General features: G+C 40.8%; 4 protein-coding genes across 4 annotated transcripts in view; 2 read left to right on the forward strand and 2 right to left on the reverse strand.

Moving 5' to 3' along the window:
- Window positions 1-17,397, forward strand: part of LOC144204314 (alsin-like) — a 40,784-nt gene that overhangs the window by 4,369 nt on the left and 19,018 nt on the right. The gene's annotated exons all lie outside the window — the stretch shown is intronic.
- LOC144204551 (olfactory receptor 2A12-like) lies at window positions 1,724-2,761 on the forward strand. The gene has a single exon (XM_077728601.1). The coding sequence runs from the start codon at window positions 1,724-1,726 to the stop codon at window positions 2,657-2,659; it is 936 nt and encodes a 311-aa protein (XP_077584727.1). The 3' UTR covers window positions 2,660-2,761.
- Window positions 4,917-9,228, reverse strand: LOC144204098 (frizzled-7-A-like). The gene has a single exon (XM_077727872.1). It carries the CDS (start codon window positions 8,694-8,696, stop codon window positions 6,993-6,995), a length of 1,704 nt encoding a protein of 567 aa, XP_077583998.1. The 5' UTR covers window positions 8,697-9,228; the 3' UTR covers window positions 4,917-6,992.
- On the reverse strand, window positions 11,172-12,007 carry LOC144204099 (frizzled-2-like). The gene has a single exon (XM_077727873.1). The coding sequence runs from the start codon at window positions 11,887-11,889 to the stop codon at window positions 11,434-11,436; it is 456 nt and encodes a 151-aa protein (XP_077583999.1). The 5' UTR covers window positions 11,890-12,007; the 3' UTR covers window positions 11,172-11,433.

Here is a 17,397-nt window from a genome sequence, read left to right on the forward strand (position 1 = left end):
CTCTCCGTGTACCATACTGTAAATCTTCATTTCAGTGCCTTGCCAAATGCTTGGAAAGGGCCAAAACATACAATCGAAGGCACAGCTTTGCCAAAACGAGTCTGAAAACAAAACACCCTAGCCAGACTGTAGTAGGCTTGTGGAAAAACATCTGTTGACGCAGTTGAACTTGGAATAGCCAAGCAAAAACGTTCAAACCTGATGGATTTGGAGCAACATCACTTCTCGGATGATTTCATATTCTCTGACGTAAAACCAGAGCAAATGTGTTGAGCATTTTGGCAAGTCTGTTTACAGAGCTTCCTCTTTGTGAACCCTATTCAATTTCAGTTAGCGATTTCTGGGTGGGGAGTTGAGTCCCACAACTCCTTCACCAGCCTGACCTCCTCCAGGTCAATTGTTTCCACAAAGACCAGCCAATCACAATCCCCGTCTTGTGTTGTGCCCGGCCAGTGTAGCTCTTTTGAAGCATGTAACTCATTTGCAGTCTTGGAAGTATTTCAAAACTATGGCTTTGATGTTGGCAGTGATGAAGAAGTCAAGCAAAAAAAGGGAAAGGGGGGGTCTTACATGAAGGTAGTCTAAACCCTAAATCAAGACATATGATGCATGTGTTTATTCTTCATCCAGGTAGTTTGAATCCACTGAGGCATGCTCAACACTGCCTGGGAAATCTGAGATTGCACTTTTCTGGCACCTGGTGTTGATAAAAGAGTAATCCATCTGCTCAATTTTTATCCATCACACAATGGATCATCTCGGCATCTTTGTTTAGTCAAGCTTTGCGTCTAATTAGCTGATGGTTATGTGGTCTGCTGTTTTAAGTTAAACTGCTCTTTCAGGTTTAGTCTTTGTACTGCTGTTTCTTAACTGGGATAGTATTTTGCTCAGGCCTTTTTTTTAGGAAAATACATGTTCGGAGTGTTGTGTAGTAGCTCAGTGATTGCATGGAATTTCACTGTTTGCTCGTCACTTTTCGAATTCGCTACCTGATAATGTTACTGCAAATATTCATTTAATCTGTAGATTTCATGCAAAGGTAGAACATCATCTAATTATGGCATTGCATTGCAAATATAGTCAAAGAGTGTGAATTTGTGTGTTGAAAAATGATTTGGGTATATAACACTAGATGAGAATGTGTTACTTATAATCGATTGGATGCTGTGAATAAGATGACGTTATGTTTGCTATCTTGGTTGAAATTTACAGTTGTGTGCTAATAGGAATCCTGTATATATTATTCTGTCTATTCACGACTAAAATAATCAGCATTTTTCAACAAAAGTTGTTTTATTGGTGTCTGGAATTGACAGCAATTTGGCCTAGTCAAAATGGATTGGACGTCTAGTGCTTTGGATTCCAGCCAATGAGGAAAATGAGGGCCCAATAAGTGCAATTGAAATAAATGTGATAATATTAGATTGGTTCATATTAGGCTAGTCCTACTTTGCTGAGTCCCGCCCTCCTGAACCTCACATATAAATTGAGCTTTCACTCTTATCGGGTTGATGGAAGGGAGGGGTGCTGAAGCGACCACCAACATCTAGGCGCATGCCACGACTCTAATTTTTGATTGATGTTGTCGTCCATGGACGTATTTGAAGCGAGGTTTTAGAACCATGGAATTCATTCTACCCTTTACAGCAGTTTGGTGTTTCTTATAGTTGAATGTTTCTTAATTTTTATGTCTTTAACTATTTGTTGCATTCATATTGAAACAATGGAGAATTCTAGTTATATTGCTTCCATCGTTTTGAGCGCGTACTGTAACATGGGGAAATTAAATTATTTGTATTTCTCCATATTGCTGGTTTGGTACACAACTATATGTGTGACTAACTCGTTCATCATTGCGATCATCTTCGTAAACAGGAAACTACACGAGCCAATGTACATGTTACTTTGTAACTTGATGGTGAATGAGATCAATGGCAGCACATCTCTGTATCCCCTCATGCTCTCTCAAATGTTTTCCCACTCTCACGACGTGCCAGTTTCTTGGTGTTTTCTCCAAATGTTTTGGATCTACTCTTCTGCCTCCGTGGAGTTTTGCAGTTTGGCAGCCATGGCTTACGATCGCTATGTGGCCATCTGCAAGCCTTTACAATACAACCTCATCATGAACACGGCAAGAGTGGCTGTCATCGTACTCTTTATTTGGGTCTACTCGTATACTGTTTTTCTGTTGGCTTTTGTCTTTGTTGTCAATTTGAAACTGTGTGGCAATGTTGTACACCAACTCTTTTGTGACTATTACTTAGTGGCTAAACTTGTGTGTTCAGTGTCTATAAATAACGCCAGAGCTGATTTTTATGCCGTTTTAACCACCGCTGTCCCTTTTGGACTCATTTTGGTGTCCTACATACAAATTCTGATTGTTTGTTTTAAGACATCAAAAGAGAATAAGAAGAAGGCCATCATGACCTGCACACCTCAGGTTATTTCCGTGTCCAACTTGTTTGTGGGAGTCTTTTTTAAGATTTTGGAAACCCGCGTCGATGCAGGTGATTTTCCCGATAATGTCCGATTCTTTTTTTCCATCTATCTGCTCGTTTTTCAGCCTGCAATCACACCGTTTATGTATGGTCTCAACCTTCCGCAGATACGACAGGCGTGCAAAAGATTTCTATGGCATAAAAGGGGGATTTCATTCTAGTACAGGACTTTCTTCTTTCTCTTTCAATTGCTTGTACTGATGTAGATTCCTGGAATAGGAAGGAGAAAACCACTGAGAGGATTTTGTGCAGGTTTTACCTGAGGTTTCACAGAATTTCACCATCTTGCCTTTCAACTTCTTGCTCATGAAAATTCAGGAGCATGTTTCTGCAAGTGTCAAGTATATCCAGATACTTTGAACAAAGACAGAACAGTATCTTTTAATGGCATTAGGACAAAACCTTTGCAGGAAAACTGCAATATTTATCATATACTAGATGTACATGCGTGTCAGTGTGGATGCCCAGAAAATATGCTTTCCCTTTCCATTGTCTGAAAAAAATGTGTCTCTCTAAATCTCTCTATGGTGAAAATGAAAATTGTTGTAAGCCAATAGTCATTGGTGGAAACTTGCAATTACAAGATAGGGAAGTCAAGTCAGCCAGAATTAAAATCAGGACTAGAATAGTTGTGTTTTTGTTATTTAAGATGAGCCTTGTAAGAAAAAAATGACATGTAACTTGTTTTTTTTCCCCCCTCGACTTTATAGCAGAAGTACTTAAACAATGTATACATAAGAGAAACCAGTTGGCTGTGCAGATGCTTTTTCTTTTACATTGTGCAGCTTTCAGATCATATATAACTTCATAGATGAATGCATATTTTATGTATCATTCTTCATTTTATATATATGCAGTTGTAGTCCCAAATTGTCTAATATCCTTAAGTCTGCTACATAAAACGACCATCAAGTCTTCACATAAATGATACACACAGATTTTCTGCTTTTTAAATGGCACTTTTGCATACCTGTCAACCTCTGCCGTTAACGGCTCTTATAAATGATTATGATTCCCCGTAACGGGACAATATGGGCGTAGTTAGGCCTATTGTCGACGTGACGGATTTAATTGAGGTCATGCGCAATAACTTTTCCTTTTGGAACGCTTTTCGTGCACGCCAACGAGGTATGGAGTCGAGCAATTCACTGGCTTAAATGCGTTTTTAATCATGCAATCGGGAGATTTTTCAGCAATTAATTGAGCCCAAAGGCAGGGCTGTAAATACGTATTGATTGTGCTTTCACACTTAAAAAAATACATTGTATTCATCCTAACAGGTGTGTTGGAAGCTTAAAATACTTTTTGGTTGGGCTTTAATCCTTTAAAATACAGTAGTATTGCACATTATGAACATTGTGATGACATGCACTTTGGTGTTTGTTTTTTACTTCTAGACATTTAAATGATACGTTTTGTAGCAACAGTAAAATAATAGCTTTTATATGCAATAAGTGTTATTCTTTAATTAGCCTTAAGAGGACGCTATCGTAAAGCAATCTGAAGTGACATGGCAAGATGATGTAGCTGTCCCACAGAAGCACACAAAATTATATATAGTCAAGATAGATAAATGTCCTTTTAAATCAACTCTTTTTATGGAAATGTTCCTTATGGCAATGCATATTTTTAGTACTTAACATTCAGTTTTTTTCACCCTGAGGACAAATTTCCAGAAATAGTTGTTACTCATAATTACACTTGCAATCCTTTGAAAACTCACTATTTATATACTCACCACAGAGTAATATAATTTTTTTTCAGTCTATACATTATGTTCAGGGTGCGGTGAAGTAGTTAATTGCAAATATCCTCTTATATTTCTCACAAAGAGAAAAATGAATTTAAGAAAAAAGTAAACACACCAGTTTTAATAAAAAAAGAAATCTAAATTATATATTTTTTTTAAAAACAGCCTATATATATTAGATCCAAGCAAAAATATATAAATATAGTTTTTAAAGTTTGCCTAGCATCATGCTTAAACTTGCAACTCCCATTAGAAAAAAGTGTATACTTTCTATATGATTTATATGTAGTATTTGAGTTAGAAAACTGATGTTACAGATGAACAAAGATGCTAGTGTTACTAGGAAAGGATTAATTGATTCTGTCAATTTTATAGACCAGTATCAAATTAAAGCATTTTAGTAAACCATCATTTAAAAGAATATTTGTCAGTGGTAGCATTGAAAGATAGACATTGTCCACCATTTGGCGCCATTCTGTTAAAATAGTTCACAATGTAGCTTTTGTGTGACTGCTGATGTCTAATAGGTCATGTGGTCATCCTGACAGGACTATTTTTCCCGAGAATGCACATCGTATTGACAAAAAAACTTTGACGCAATCCAATAAGTACTAAGAGTCGATAAAGTATCAAATTGCTGCACAAAAGCAAAAAGGCCAGACAAAACATTACAAATCTTATCACTTTAATTCAGACTGTACAGAAACAACAGGCTTTAAAAACATGTAGGAAAAGAAAAAGAGACAGATGAGCATCCCCATAAATATAAGAAGTTGGGTGTGTAAATTTACTAATTTGCATAATGTTCTAATGTGCGCGCACACATACCGGACATGCATAAATCTGAAATGATACAAAAAAAGGGGCAAGTTTGTGTCATTCATACTGCTTACTCCTTACACATTCAAATGGGGATGTCTTTAACATGAACCGCTATGAGCCTATAAAAAAATATGTACAGTAATGTATTCTAGGATGGTTTGTAGTCTAGTGTATTGAGAATATAGTTTTTGCAATGTGGGGGGAAGGATATGATTCCTCCTCCTCCTTCCATCTTAAACTCTATCTTTGCGTTATTTACACGTAGAAAAATGTGCACCATGGCAAAAAAACGATGCACACATAAGATTGTTGCTCTTGAACAGACCTATTATTGGAAGTTGTGCTCCAAAAGGCTGGTATTAGGTCGATTGAATCATTTTAATGCAATGTGCAAGAATGTCCTTTCACTTGAAAGTGTAGTGTAGTTTTCATATACAATTTTTTTTCAAAAACTACTCCCGATTACATGACTGTAAAAACGCATATGGGTGGAGTTATTTCTTAAGACACTTGGTTCATGTCCGTTAGTACAACATTATGAACTGGTAAACATTTCGAGGTCATGCAAATAGAAGCACACGTCCACGCAAGTACTCGGGACAACTGCCACGGCTGCTAAACACAGCGAGGTATGTCTCCAACAACTCGAACCTTAGTGACCTTTTTGTGTGATTTTTTTTTTTTTTTTGTTAAGCTCAGCTGTGCTTTTTCTGACATTTCGGATCAGGCACGCAAGGACAGAAAACATGGCTTCTGTATGGCACACACTAGCGGAACATAAAGCACATGCACCTTCAGTCTGGATGTAGAATAACTTCAACAACTAAAAAAAGAAAAACCCGCCTCTTCAACCCTACATGGATTCATTTAAACACATCTAAATGTAATTAAAAAAAAGAAGAATTGCAGGCTTAAGTGAACAATTGTCAATATCAAAGCGAGAATAAACATTCAAAAAATCCTCGAGCACCTTTTCCACTCCGAAGAAGAAACGGATTACTACAGTCTTTCGAATGGGGTCCGCCAATGTGGGGACCACACACATAGATGTTTGTATGTGTGTGTGTGGTCTCTGCCTTTTAAACAGGAAACTCAACCCATTTTGTGGTACCGATGAGATCGTCATGAAACGGGAGAGAAAAAACTTCAAGGTTTAGAATGTAGATAGTACAATAGCTCAACAGTGGTGAAAAACACGCCAACATACAATGGCAGTAACAGACCCAACGTAGAACAATTTAGTCGGACGGGTCTTTTTGTAATGTAACAGTCATGTTTTAACACACACAAAAAATTAAACATTTGTGCAAATTGACACAAACAGTAACTTCATTCACCTTCGGAGTGAACATTCAATGCGGGGAAAAAAAAGTTGTAGAAAAAGAAAAACAAATCCATAGTTTCTCTGAGAATTGTGCGTCGAGCTGCTTTTTTTTTTCTTTCTCCTTTCTTGTTTAAACCAACGCACAATTTAAAGCATTTCGGTATATGAGTAGAGTAACTTAAAATGTCCCGAGTGAGCCTTTAACAAAAAAACGGATTCACAGTCCGCAGACACTTGGTCAGTCATATTCGGTTCATGACGTACATTCAACTCAATGAAGATGTAATGAATAACCAAATGGGGGTAACTTCAAGTCCGGTGTTAACTCATTAACTGCCATTGATGCCAACAGATGTCAGATCCATTAGATCGGACGTCTAAGTGCGTCAATGGTAGCTAAAAAAGTTGGTGATAGGGAGATGACGTGTCGAAAATACACACCAAAAAAATGGGGATGATATCAAAGAAAAAGGCAGACTCTTCCATTTAATATTGAATATAGGTTGGATGAAATATCTGCCCCTGTCCAAAAATGTATCAAAAATGAAAGCTATCCGACCTCATTTCTCCACCATGGTAGTTTTGTACCCATGCCGCTTCACACGGTGGTCTCCCCGTGGTTGCCGTTGCTAAGGCGCTTGTAGAACCTCCTCCACGACTGCAGGGTTTTGCCCGACCAGACCCAGAAGCCCGAAGTGATCCCCACAATCATGGTCATCAGGTACTTGATCATGAAGACGGTGAAATCGGGCGTCATGGGGGCAAAGTTGTGAAGCGGGCAGGGCACGGCGAAGCGCTTGCACGTTTGCATGTGCCAGGTGCGTTCCCAATGCTCACGGAAGGCCTGTTCGTAGAAGTAGCAAGCGATAACGATGGTGGCGGGGACTGTGTAGAGAACGCTGAAGACGCCAATGCGGACCATCAGCTTCTCCAGTTTCTCTGTCTTGGTGCCGTCGTGCTTCATGATTGTGCGAATCCGGAAAAGCGAGACGAAGCCGGCCAGAAGGAAGGAAGTTCCGATGAACAAGTAGACGAAGAGTGGTGCCAGCACAAAGCCCCTCAAGGCGTCCACGTTGAAGATGCCCACGAAGCACACGCCGGTCAGGACGTCGCCATCCACCTGGCCCATGGCTAGGATGGTGATGGTTTTAATGGCCGGAACAGCCCAGGCGGCCAAGTGGAAGTACTGCGAGTTGGCCTCGATGGCTTCGTGGCCCCATTTCATACCGGCAGACAGGAACCACGTGAGGGATAGGATGACCCACCAGATGGAGCTGGCCATCCCGAAGAAGTACAGCACCATGAAGAGTATAGTGCAGCCCTCTTTCTTGGTCCCTTGGGCCACCGTCCTATAGCCGTCCTCCTTGAATTTATCCACACAGACCACTTTATCCTCCAGGAAGAACCCGGCAGCGTAGGCCACCGCCACCATGAAGTAACACCCCGACAAGAAGATGATTGGTCGTTCGGGGTAGCGGAAGCGCCGCATGTCCACCAAGTAGGTGAGCACCGTGAACAGGGTGCTTACACAACACAGGATGGACCAAATGCCCACCCATAGTCGCCCGAATTTCACCTCGTCCTCCCGGAAGTACATGATCCCAGTGGGCTTGGTGGGTTCGCAGGGTGCCCCGCAGTCTTTGACGCCCATAAATTTGTAGCCCAGGTAGGATGGAACGTCCAACTGGAGCGGGCAGGAGAATTCTGGGAACGGGTGGTGTGGTGGCGGCCTGGGGCGGTCCAGACTGGGTGGTAGGGTCACCAACTCGGGCGCATAGGGGCTAGACGAGGAGCCCGGGCCACTGGGTTCTGATGTGTTCTGACCTACGCAGATCTCGCCTGCCCCGTGGACTGGGAAGGCCTCGCAACGAAGCCTCTCGGGCCACTGGAAGCCAAATTTGTTCATGAGGGCCTCACAGCCCTGGCGAGCTCGCTCGCATAGGGACCGGCAAGGGGGGATGGCCTGCTCTAGAACCGTGCACACAGGAGCGTACATGGAACATAGGAAGAATTTGAGGTCAGCCGAGCACTGGACCTTCACCAGAGGGTAAAACTGGTGCACCTCCAGCCCCGCGTCTTCTTGGTTGGTGTGGCCCAGGAGGTTCGGCATGATGGTCTGGTTATAGGCGATGTCGGTGCAAAGGGGAATGGAGATCGCTTGGCAAAAGCCGTGCTCCGGGACGGAAATTCCGCTCTCACTGTTGTAGTGTTGAGAAGACACGGGTGAGAAGGACAACCCGCACAGCAGCCACATGATCCGCACGAGCGCAGAGCCAGTGGTGGTGGACCTGGCCGCCGCCATAGTTGAGGAGGAGGAAAGCAAAGGAAAGGAGAGGAGAGGGGGGAGGGAAGGAAGGGGAAAAACTTTGATCCAAGTAGGGCGACTCGAAAAGGGTCCGAAAAAAAGCGTCGCTGATCTACATTTAACGTCCCCGTGCGTCGCTGGTAGTCCGTGTGGTTCGATCGCGTCCACCCACGGTCGATTTCAAACGATTTTGTCCAAACAAATCCGACGTCGTGTCATGACTTCTTGATGGTCTTTGTAAGTGACTCCAAGGAAGCCCAGTCTCACTTCTCCGGTGCGAGGGGGGCTGGGGGCAAAAACACGTTCCGATCTTACCCCAAAAAGCAACGCGACGCAGGGTAAAGCTCTCCTGATGCCTTTCGACGTTCAGTCGTGGGTTTGCCGGAAAATAAAAATAAAAAAACAACCGAGAAAAACGATCTAAATGAGCATCTTTTGTGGCTCGACTCGTCCGAGTGTCGGCTTCTCCAGGCAGTTGGGAGTCCGCAGGCTCGCTCACTCGTTCTCGTCACTGCGCTCGGTTTCAAGGCGCCCCTCCATTCACTACACCACCCTCCCCCTCTTCGGCAAGCCGTCGGGTACCTGGAAACCGACTGCGGCGTCTCAGCCTATCGCGACGCTTGTTTTCCTACCGGACTCGTCTCTGATTGGCCATTTACTCCCCGTTGGAAGCAAATATGCTACAGTAATTAAATTACACTAGAGATTTCACCGAAATAATCACAATCAAGTCTCCTGCCAATTTCACAACAAAGTGACAGACATTAGAGGATAAAGTTTATTTTGAACTCCAACCAACTTGCTATCTCGTTAGATAAGTTAGATAGATCTATCTCTCTAGCAATCTGGCCAAGTGTGTCTATCTATCTGCCTGTCTACACAGTATAGGGTATGTCTCCAATCAAATTTTCAGGCCTCAGGCAAATGTGGTGGAGTGTTTCAAATGTCTAAACTTCTAAGCAAGCAGCCATTATCCCAACAGGCCACTGCAACACCTCCAGCAATAACCAATGTGGGAACAAGCACCAACACTAGGTCGAATTTACAACACAATCGATTGGCGCGCACACAGGCCACAAAGTGAGGGGTAGTGGTGGAGGCGGTTCTCGGTGGCCTCGCCGCATTTGGTTTCTTGCTTGGGTGGATGAAAGGATGTGGGGGTAGGTCGGCGTAGTGTGGGGAGGGGGCAGGAAAGGAAGAAGAGAGGAGGTCGGAGAGCAGGAGGGGGAGGAAAGAGAGGGAGATCCAGTTGGGGTGGCGCTGAAACCCCAAAAAAGAAAAAGTCACTGGAGTTCCCCCGCTGTCAATGTGCCTCCAAACAACAAGTCAACTTGTATAGAAATGGGCCAAAAGGTCGATTTGGAAAGAAGAGCCGCAAATGCAATCGCTAGTCAAAACCAATACGTAATGGAGAATTCTTTAGAGGTTAAACGAGAAAGCGGAGGACTTATTTTCATTGTTCAATTGTATTCTCAAACCTTTTAATTCACGAAACTTCCACGAAGAAGGCACAAATAGTCGTAAAGAAAAAATAATTGCTTTTGTTAATAGTTTATTATAGGCAATCTTATTCCAAAGGACCCCCTTATTATCTTATCAACACTTAATCAGACTACCATAAATGAATTAGCTTTTGTATCAGTCAGAAAGTACAAAAAAACCTGTAATTTGTCGCACCCGAAATGGAAGTCAACAAATAACTTTAAGAGAATTTTCTCACACCCCCTGACGACTGACTATACATTTTAAGCAAGCCCCACAAGGCAACCATAACTATGATATAATCTACACTTAAAACAAGAGGAACACCCTAAATTTAAATCTTAATTACACCCTAAATGATGATCCTAAAACACTTTCACATCATCTCCAACTCATTTTACGACATTGCTTCTAGCTAACCACATACAATGTGTTGTAATTCTCACACTTAGTATACACAAATGCAAAAGGGGTAATGTTTTGTTTTTGTTACATTCTACAAAAAATGTAATTACTGAAGATCAAGGTGGTTTTAATCAGGTCACTCAGATCCCTGCTATTATAGCAAATAGAATTATTATAGAGATCATGTTGAAGTGATCATTGCACCTCTTGTGTCACAAGATAACAATGAGTAAATTTAGTATCTCTAATAATAGAACCATCACATCACCAAAAGCAAAGAATATCTCAGAGAGACACCAAAGTAAATCTAATAGTTTTTTTTAAAGATAGATTAGATCAAAATAGTTGATTTGTCCTTCATTTCCATAATGAGAACTGCATTTTGGAGCATAAAAAGGCCACTTTCCCATTTTTGGCAGTTGACAAACAGAAATATTTTTGCGCGTACAGCTCTTTAAACAATTGATATGTTTTTGTGACTGATATTTGGATTGGATAACTTTATTAATCCCGTATTCGAGAAATGTTGTTGTTACAGTAGCAAAGGGTGAGAATACAGACACAGAAAAAGACATCTTAGATTGATGAGATTTTGAAAGCAGATTTTTATTATTTTTGAGCAGTTTAAATGTTCATCACATGTTAACATGTCAAAATACAATACTACAGTGTTCTATAATACTGCTGTATTTAAATGTATTGATACCAATGCTGTATTACTTGTTTTTTGACAATAAGGTTGATAAATCAAACCAAAAGCCTCTATTGTCATCATACACAGCTGTGTATAACGAAATGGGAAGGGGAATAATGTGAAATATTCAAGAATATAGCAGTCCTTAATGAATTAGGCATTCTTAACGCACAATCCGGCCACCGGGAAGTTCTCGCAACGGATCCTCTCCGGCCACTGGAAGCCTCCCGCGGTTATATTGGCTTCGCACCCGGAGTATGCACTCTCGCACAGGGGCCGGCAAGGGGGGACGATTTCCTCAAGAATCGTGCACACGGGAGCGTAGACAGAGCACAGGAAGAACTTAAGATCCGTGGAGCACTGGGCCTCCAACAGGGGTTCGAAGAGGCGAATTGCCGTCGCCGCGTTTTCTTGAGTGCCGTGGCCCAGCAAGTTCGGCATTAGGGTCATGTTGTACTGGATGTCAGCACACAGTGGGATGGAGATGGGCTGGCAAACCGCGTTCTTGAGGTCTCCCTCCCTTTCGCGGTTGGGTTGTGAGAAAGAAAGGCCAAACAGCAACAGCAACAGCAAAAGCGCGCAGCCTGCGGTCGATTTTCCTGTCTCCATAGTTGTTGACGAGGAGGGAAAAAAAGGGTTAGTAAAAGGAGTCTGTCTGTCCGAGATACGCACAACCAAAGTAAAAAAGTCCACCGTGATTTTTTTTTAGGTCTTTCCACTGAAATGTCCTTACGCAACCCACTCTCTGTTCAACAGTGGACGGAAAACGCCCACTCTTTCACAAAAAAAAAAGAATAGGCAAATGTTTTCGACAGATACCAGTAATGTTAAAAAAACTATTAATTATGATAAAAAGCTGGTTAATAAAAACAAATCAAATTATTTTAGAACTTTTCAAAATGTGCCTTTCTTATTCTTCCAAATCATGTTGACCAATGGGCATCATATTAAAAGCAAAACAGATTGCATTGATAATAAGAGAGAAATAAATAAAATATCCTAACAGTAGCAGACACAAGCTGTTTTTTCTGCTTCACTGATGAACTACATCAATGCGTGTGAGGGATTATGTTGACATGCAGATCATTTGTTGTCATAACTCGAATCAAATGTCTTTAAACAGAGCTGAGTAATAATTAAAGACATCGGCCACTTAAGCTATTGATTCGAATTGTTAGAGCATGGCGATTTCCCCTGAGAGACTTCCGCAGGGCTTCAACTCAATGAACCAATGAATGGAATGACATCAATAATGGCAGGATGTTGGACTTGCTTTCATTTTCCTGATAAGCTAGTCTATTTAATGTAATTTATTGAGCCCTTTGGAAATCATTTGCACTCACGTTTAAACTCATGAAATGTTAATATGCTTGTTCATGTCATGGCAACTAGTACTTTTTTTATATATAGATAATCTGCTGCTAGGGACATAAGAGAATGGTTTATTTTTTATCGCGACTTCACTTATTGTGAATTTGCTTCTTTGTAATTTTTATTTGATATTCGAGGGATAACTGTACAACCCGAGTCTACTACAATACATGCCATTGAATTTAGAAGTCAAAGTCAGTCCAGTTTTTCTTTGAGGATTAGTGTAAGTGCATAGTTAAAAAGTATTCGATTGTTTGCTTATTAGTCATAGAACAATAAATAACTTAAGCACATGCAAATTAAAAACAGGTTGTCATGACTGTGAAAACACTCCTGGCGTGCTTTAGAAAAAGAAAAAAAAGAATACATTTTGCAGACTCTGCCTTCTCTTTAATTAGAGACAATATTATGACCCTTACTATTATCTATACAAAACTAGTGCCTGACAATATAACAATATACCTCACCAATCAAATTGGAAAGACATTATGCCAATACATAATGACTATCTGGGCTATGGTCAATTTTAATTTTGATTAATTTAATAAAATAATGTAGTGTAAATTGCTGTCCGGATATTTTTGAATGAATGAAGCAGAACAACCACTACCTATATAGTGTTAACAAACCAGGAGTGTAACCTTGCCAGTTCAACTAAATACACTCCAACTTGTGTGACTACTACCGCTGTTTGTCTGTGGTGCCTGCAGTTGCCGGGCAGATGGTGGTAGGCCAACAGGTTTCCAGACAACCTGCTGGTGTTTGGACGCATGCCGGAATAAAATAAGGATGAATGCAATATATCTAATGTTAGCACATTTATATATATATTGGATAACCAGTCTTGTATTTGAATTTCCAGTTTTAAAGCAGTGATCTAGTTTTGTAGCATTCATGGCCCGATGTGAACAAACATAAGGTTTCTAATTTTGCTAAGGAGGTTATCCAATTTGCGGACAGCTCTCGGGCATGTGGGCTGGCTGTATTACTTTAACCAACATGCTTGAGAGGATTTACCTTGACCGTCTAATCTGTCTCTTTCACCCATAGCGATATGTGTGTATCATGTGATTAGAAGGCAAATAAATCCTGTGTGCAGAAGTCAGGATCCGGCTTAGTCAAATTTATGCTTTATTTGAACAACTACGGGGAAGCCTAGTGGTTAGTGGTTATTAGGTCTGCCGCACAGTTTTTGGATTGGGATTTTTCCTACGTAGTCTTTCTATCCTTCTCTCGTGTTGCAAAAACCTAAAACATTAAATTGTGTTTAACTCTTTCACTGCCTAGAATTATATTCACATTAATAACATGGTTGCTCTATATGTTAGGCCTTCACTTACTGAAAAACTGCCATTTAATGAGGGTTTTACATGTCATAGAAATACAACTGTGCAATTTTTGCAATTTATAAACACAATTATTTTCACTAAGATACATGGCAACATTGTTTTTGCTCTAAGCAATTACGTAATGAGGTTTTATGGTGGTGTGTTCATGGAAATATTACAAGTAATGCGCATCCTTATGCTGTACACGTGGCTTATCAGCATTCAGGAAAACTGGTCTGCTTACCTTCTTGCTTTGACATGATAGCAGGTTGTGGGGGATGTGTGCTATTTCAGGCATGATAGTCTTGTAGGTCATGTCATATGGTAGCTAGTGAAATGCAAACGATGACCTGGGCTTGTTTATGCTTGTAAAATCTTTCGTGAGGGATCAATATGGTGTTATTTTATCTTTTCGGAAGCACCAGCGGGTCATTATGAAACATGTTGAGATGTGACTGGCAAGGGGGCAGACTTAAGAGATCAAGCGCCACTTATGATTTATAAAATGGACCAAAGGGGCTAAGGAAAAAGGAAATCATAAAATGTGGAGGTAGGGAAAAAACATTAACTCAACAGGTTATTACCCAATAGTCAATTAACTAATTATTTAGTCAAATAAAAAATGCTGAGGAACTATTTTTCTATTTATAATTGATTAAAAAACAATTTTCAGGTTAAATAAATGTTAGAAACACTTGTTATCTATTTAATTCTGGCTTTATATATTTTTTTAATAAATACATGGTAATGTAATTAAATGTATATTTTTTAAAAAGCAGTTTCTGGCCCCTAACAACAGTCTAAACTTGATTTTATACTTTGATTTAATAGTACTAAACTGATTGATTCAAGGTGTATCTTGCCTGCTGCCCAAAGTTGTCTCCGACATGCTCCAGCACCCCCCACGACCGTTGTGACACAGTACGAAAAATGAATAAATAAATCCCATTAAACTCATTAGCTGCAATTGATAGTGCTAGACGACCAATCCATTTTGACTGTGAAATCCTGGCAGCCAATGACGGCTTTCATTCCAAAATGAATTAGACGTCTGGCCTCATCAATGGCAGCCAATGAAGCAAATGAGTTAACACGATTTTTACCTTGGCATAAAACCACAACACTTTTTTAGCCAATGCTAGACTCTTACAGTCTCCTGAACAAGGGCAGGGCTAACGGAACAAGGAAGAAATCAGGAGAGAGAATGCGAGTGAGGAATGCAGGCAGCTGGTTAATGTCTGTCAGTGCAACACAGAGAGCCCACAGTACTGGACTCCTCAACCCCCCCTTTTTCTCTCACACGCACAAACACATGCAGAGTCCTGAAAGAAGTATTTATTTGGGCCAGGAGAGTGTGTGTTCGGCAGCGAGAAGCTCATTAGCCTGCAAAAAAAGAATAACTAATACTGTACTAGTACCCTTCTCTTTCTGATCTGTCTATCATCCGCTTCTATCCATTATTTCTCAGTGCTTATTAAGAACTGGGTCATGGTTGCAATAAACCCATCGGAAAAAACTAAAAGTGCTCTCTCTGCAGAATCACCTCAACTCGGAATTCTACCAAAAAAAAATTTTGGGAGTCCACAACAGTAGATTTAAAGTGGAAGCATTCAGGGGATGTAATCAGATGCGTGAACTGCCTCAGCTGATCCCCCTGTGAATTGCAATCCTCATTCTGCGCAGGATCTGAATAACCCAGTGAGGAGTGACGTGCGGAATGATGGTAATTGGGAGGGCCTCGCAAAGGAAAAGATGGTCTTGAGCGGGGGTCTGCTTGAGAGAGACTCATGTAGCATATGGATTGGTCATTTGGGACTGAAGGAGTCTTGCATGCCTGAGAGTAAATCTTATACAAGAAGGTTGGGGTTGATCCATGTGTTAGTTCACTGGGATGTTAGGATGAGTTTGCAGTATGCAGTTGGATGTTGAAAGGACTATGTTTTGCAGTGTTTTTTGGGTCTAAAAACTAAACTGGTTGCATCCTGTTTTTGGCTACCCAAATTTGACAAAATCATCGCCCATCCATTTCCAATGGCCCCATTAATTTATGGTAAATTCACTCATTGATTTTCTATTTTAATAAAAACTGCATTAGAGCAACTACAAAAAAACCTTCAAATATTTTTTAACAAAAATTAATGAACAAGGGATGAGGAAATACCCTAAAATGAAAACAAAGTGACCCAAAAAATTCACAAATATGAAGGGTAAAGTGAGATTAACAAGGGATTGACCAGGAATTTCACAAAAAGACAAAAGTGCTTCAAAATCAACAAGATTTGATCCCGGGGATTGCACAAAACCAACAACAAAAAGGGAAAATATGGTTGTTTTCCACTAAACTCTCAATGCAGTCAACATTTGTGTGTGAACTGTAGAGCGTTAAAGATCATTAGTCCACAGCAAGGAATCTAAAACTTTTGACACTCGTCACATGTTTGTGCGTGCACTTGTGTGAGTGTGTGTGTGTGTGTGTGTGTGTGTGTGTGTGTGTGTGTGTGTTTATGCAGTGGGGGTTGGTCGCCTGACTGATGCTTCCACAGTGAGGTTGTCAGACACCAACTGTTTAGCACTTCCTGTCCATAAGGGTTGTTTTGTCCTTACATTTGTTTTGACTTTGTAGTCACAAGAGGGGTAAAAGAGATTTACAAACCATGCAAGCAAATGCAATTCAGTCAAAATAACAGATCACCGACCACTTAACTAACTTACCTCAAGGAAGTAAAACCTAAGGACAAATGTCTTCTCTTTTCCAACATTTGCTGACAAGTATAAGAGCTACCTAATAGAAAAATCAATCTCAGGCCACAGTTTGGGACATGTCTGATCTCCTGTGTTTTAAGCAAATTGTACTTCAGAGTTTTCTTGACCTTTTGCATGCTGACCTAGCCAACAGATATGCGAAAAATGCAACTTAGAAAAAGCCCATCCATTTTAAAAGATTGCACTGCCTTGACTCAATGATGACTCCACTCAAAAGATAGCAGCATGATAATTCTTTGTTATTTATTTACCCTCCCCCTGCACACACACACATATACACACACACACACACACACACACACACACACACACACACACACACACACACTCTTTCACACACAATCTTGGAGGTCATGTGCTAATAGATGCAAAGTAAATGGGGGAGGGGATCTTCCAATACTATAGTTATCCATATGATAGACTCGCGTTCAAGATAAGTTGATTTGTGTATGTTTACTATTAATTATTGTGTATTTGCTGGAGGATTTTGACAAAGAAAAGCTTGGGGGAGGGAAACGTCAAAGAATAGAAGCAGAGGGCCGAAGAGAGGGGAACGTGGAGAAGGAAGAGGATTAAGCGGGGGTGTGTCGGGGGAGGCCTCCCGCGGTTTGGAGGTCACACACACAGCTGTGGTCATCACCTTTCACTGCGAGGG

The sequence above is a fragment of the Stigmatopora nigra genome, chromosome 11 (assembly GCF_051989575.1).
Source record: "Stigmatopora nigra isolate UIUO_SnigA chromosome 11, RoL_Snig_1.1, whole genome shotgun sequence".
Lineage (NCBI taxonomy): Eukaryota > Metazoa > Chordata > Actinopteri > Syngnathiformes > Syngnathidae > Stigmatopora > Stigmatopora nigra.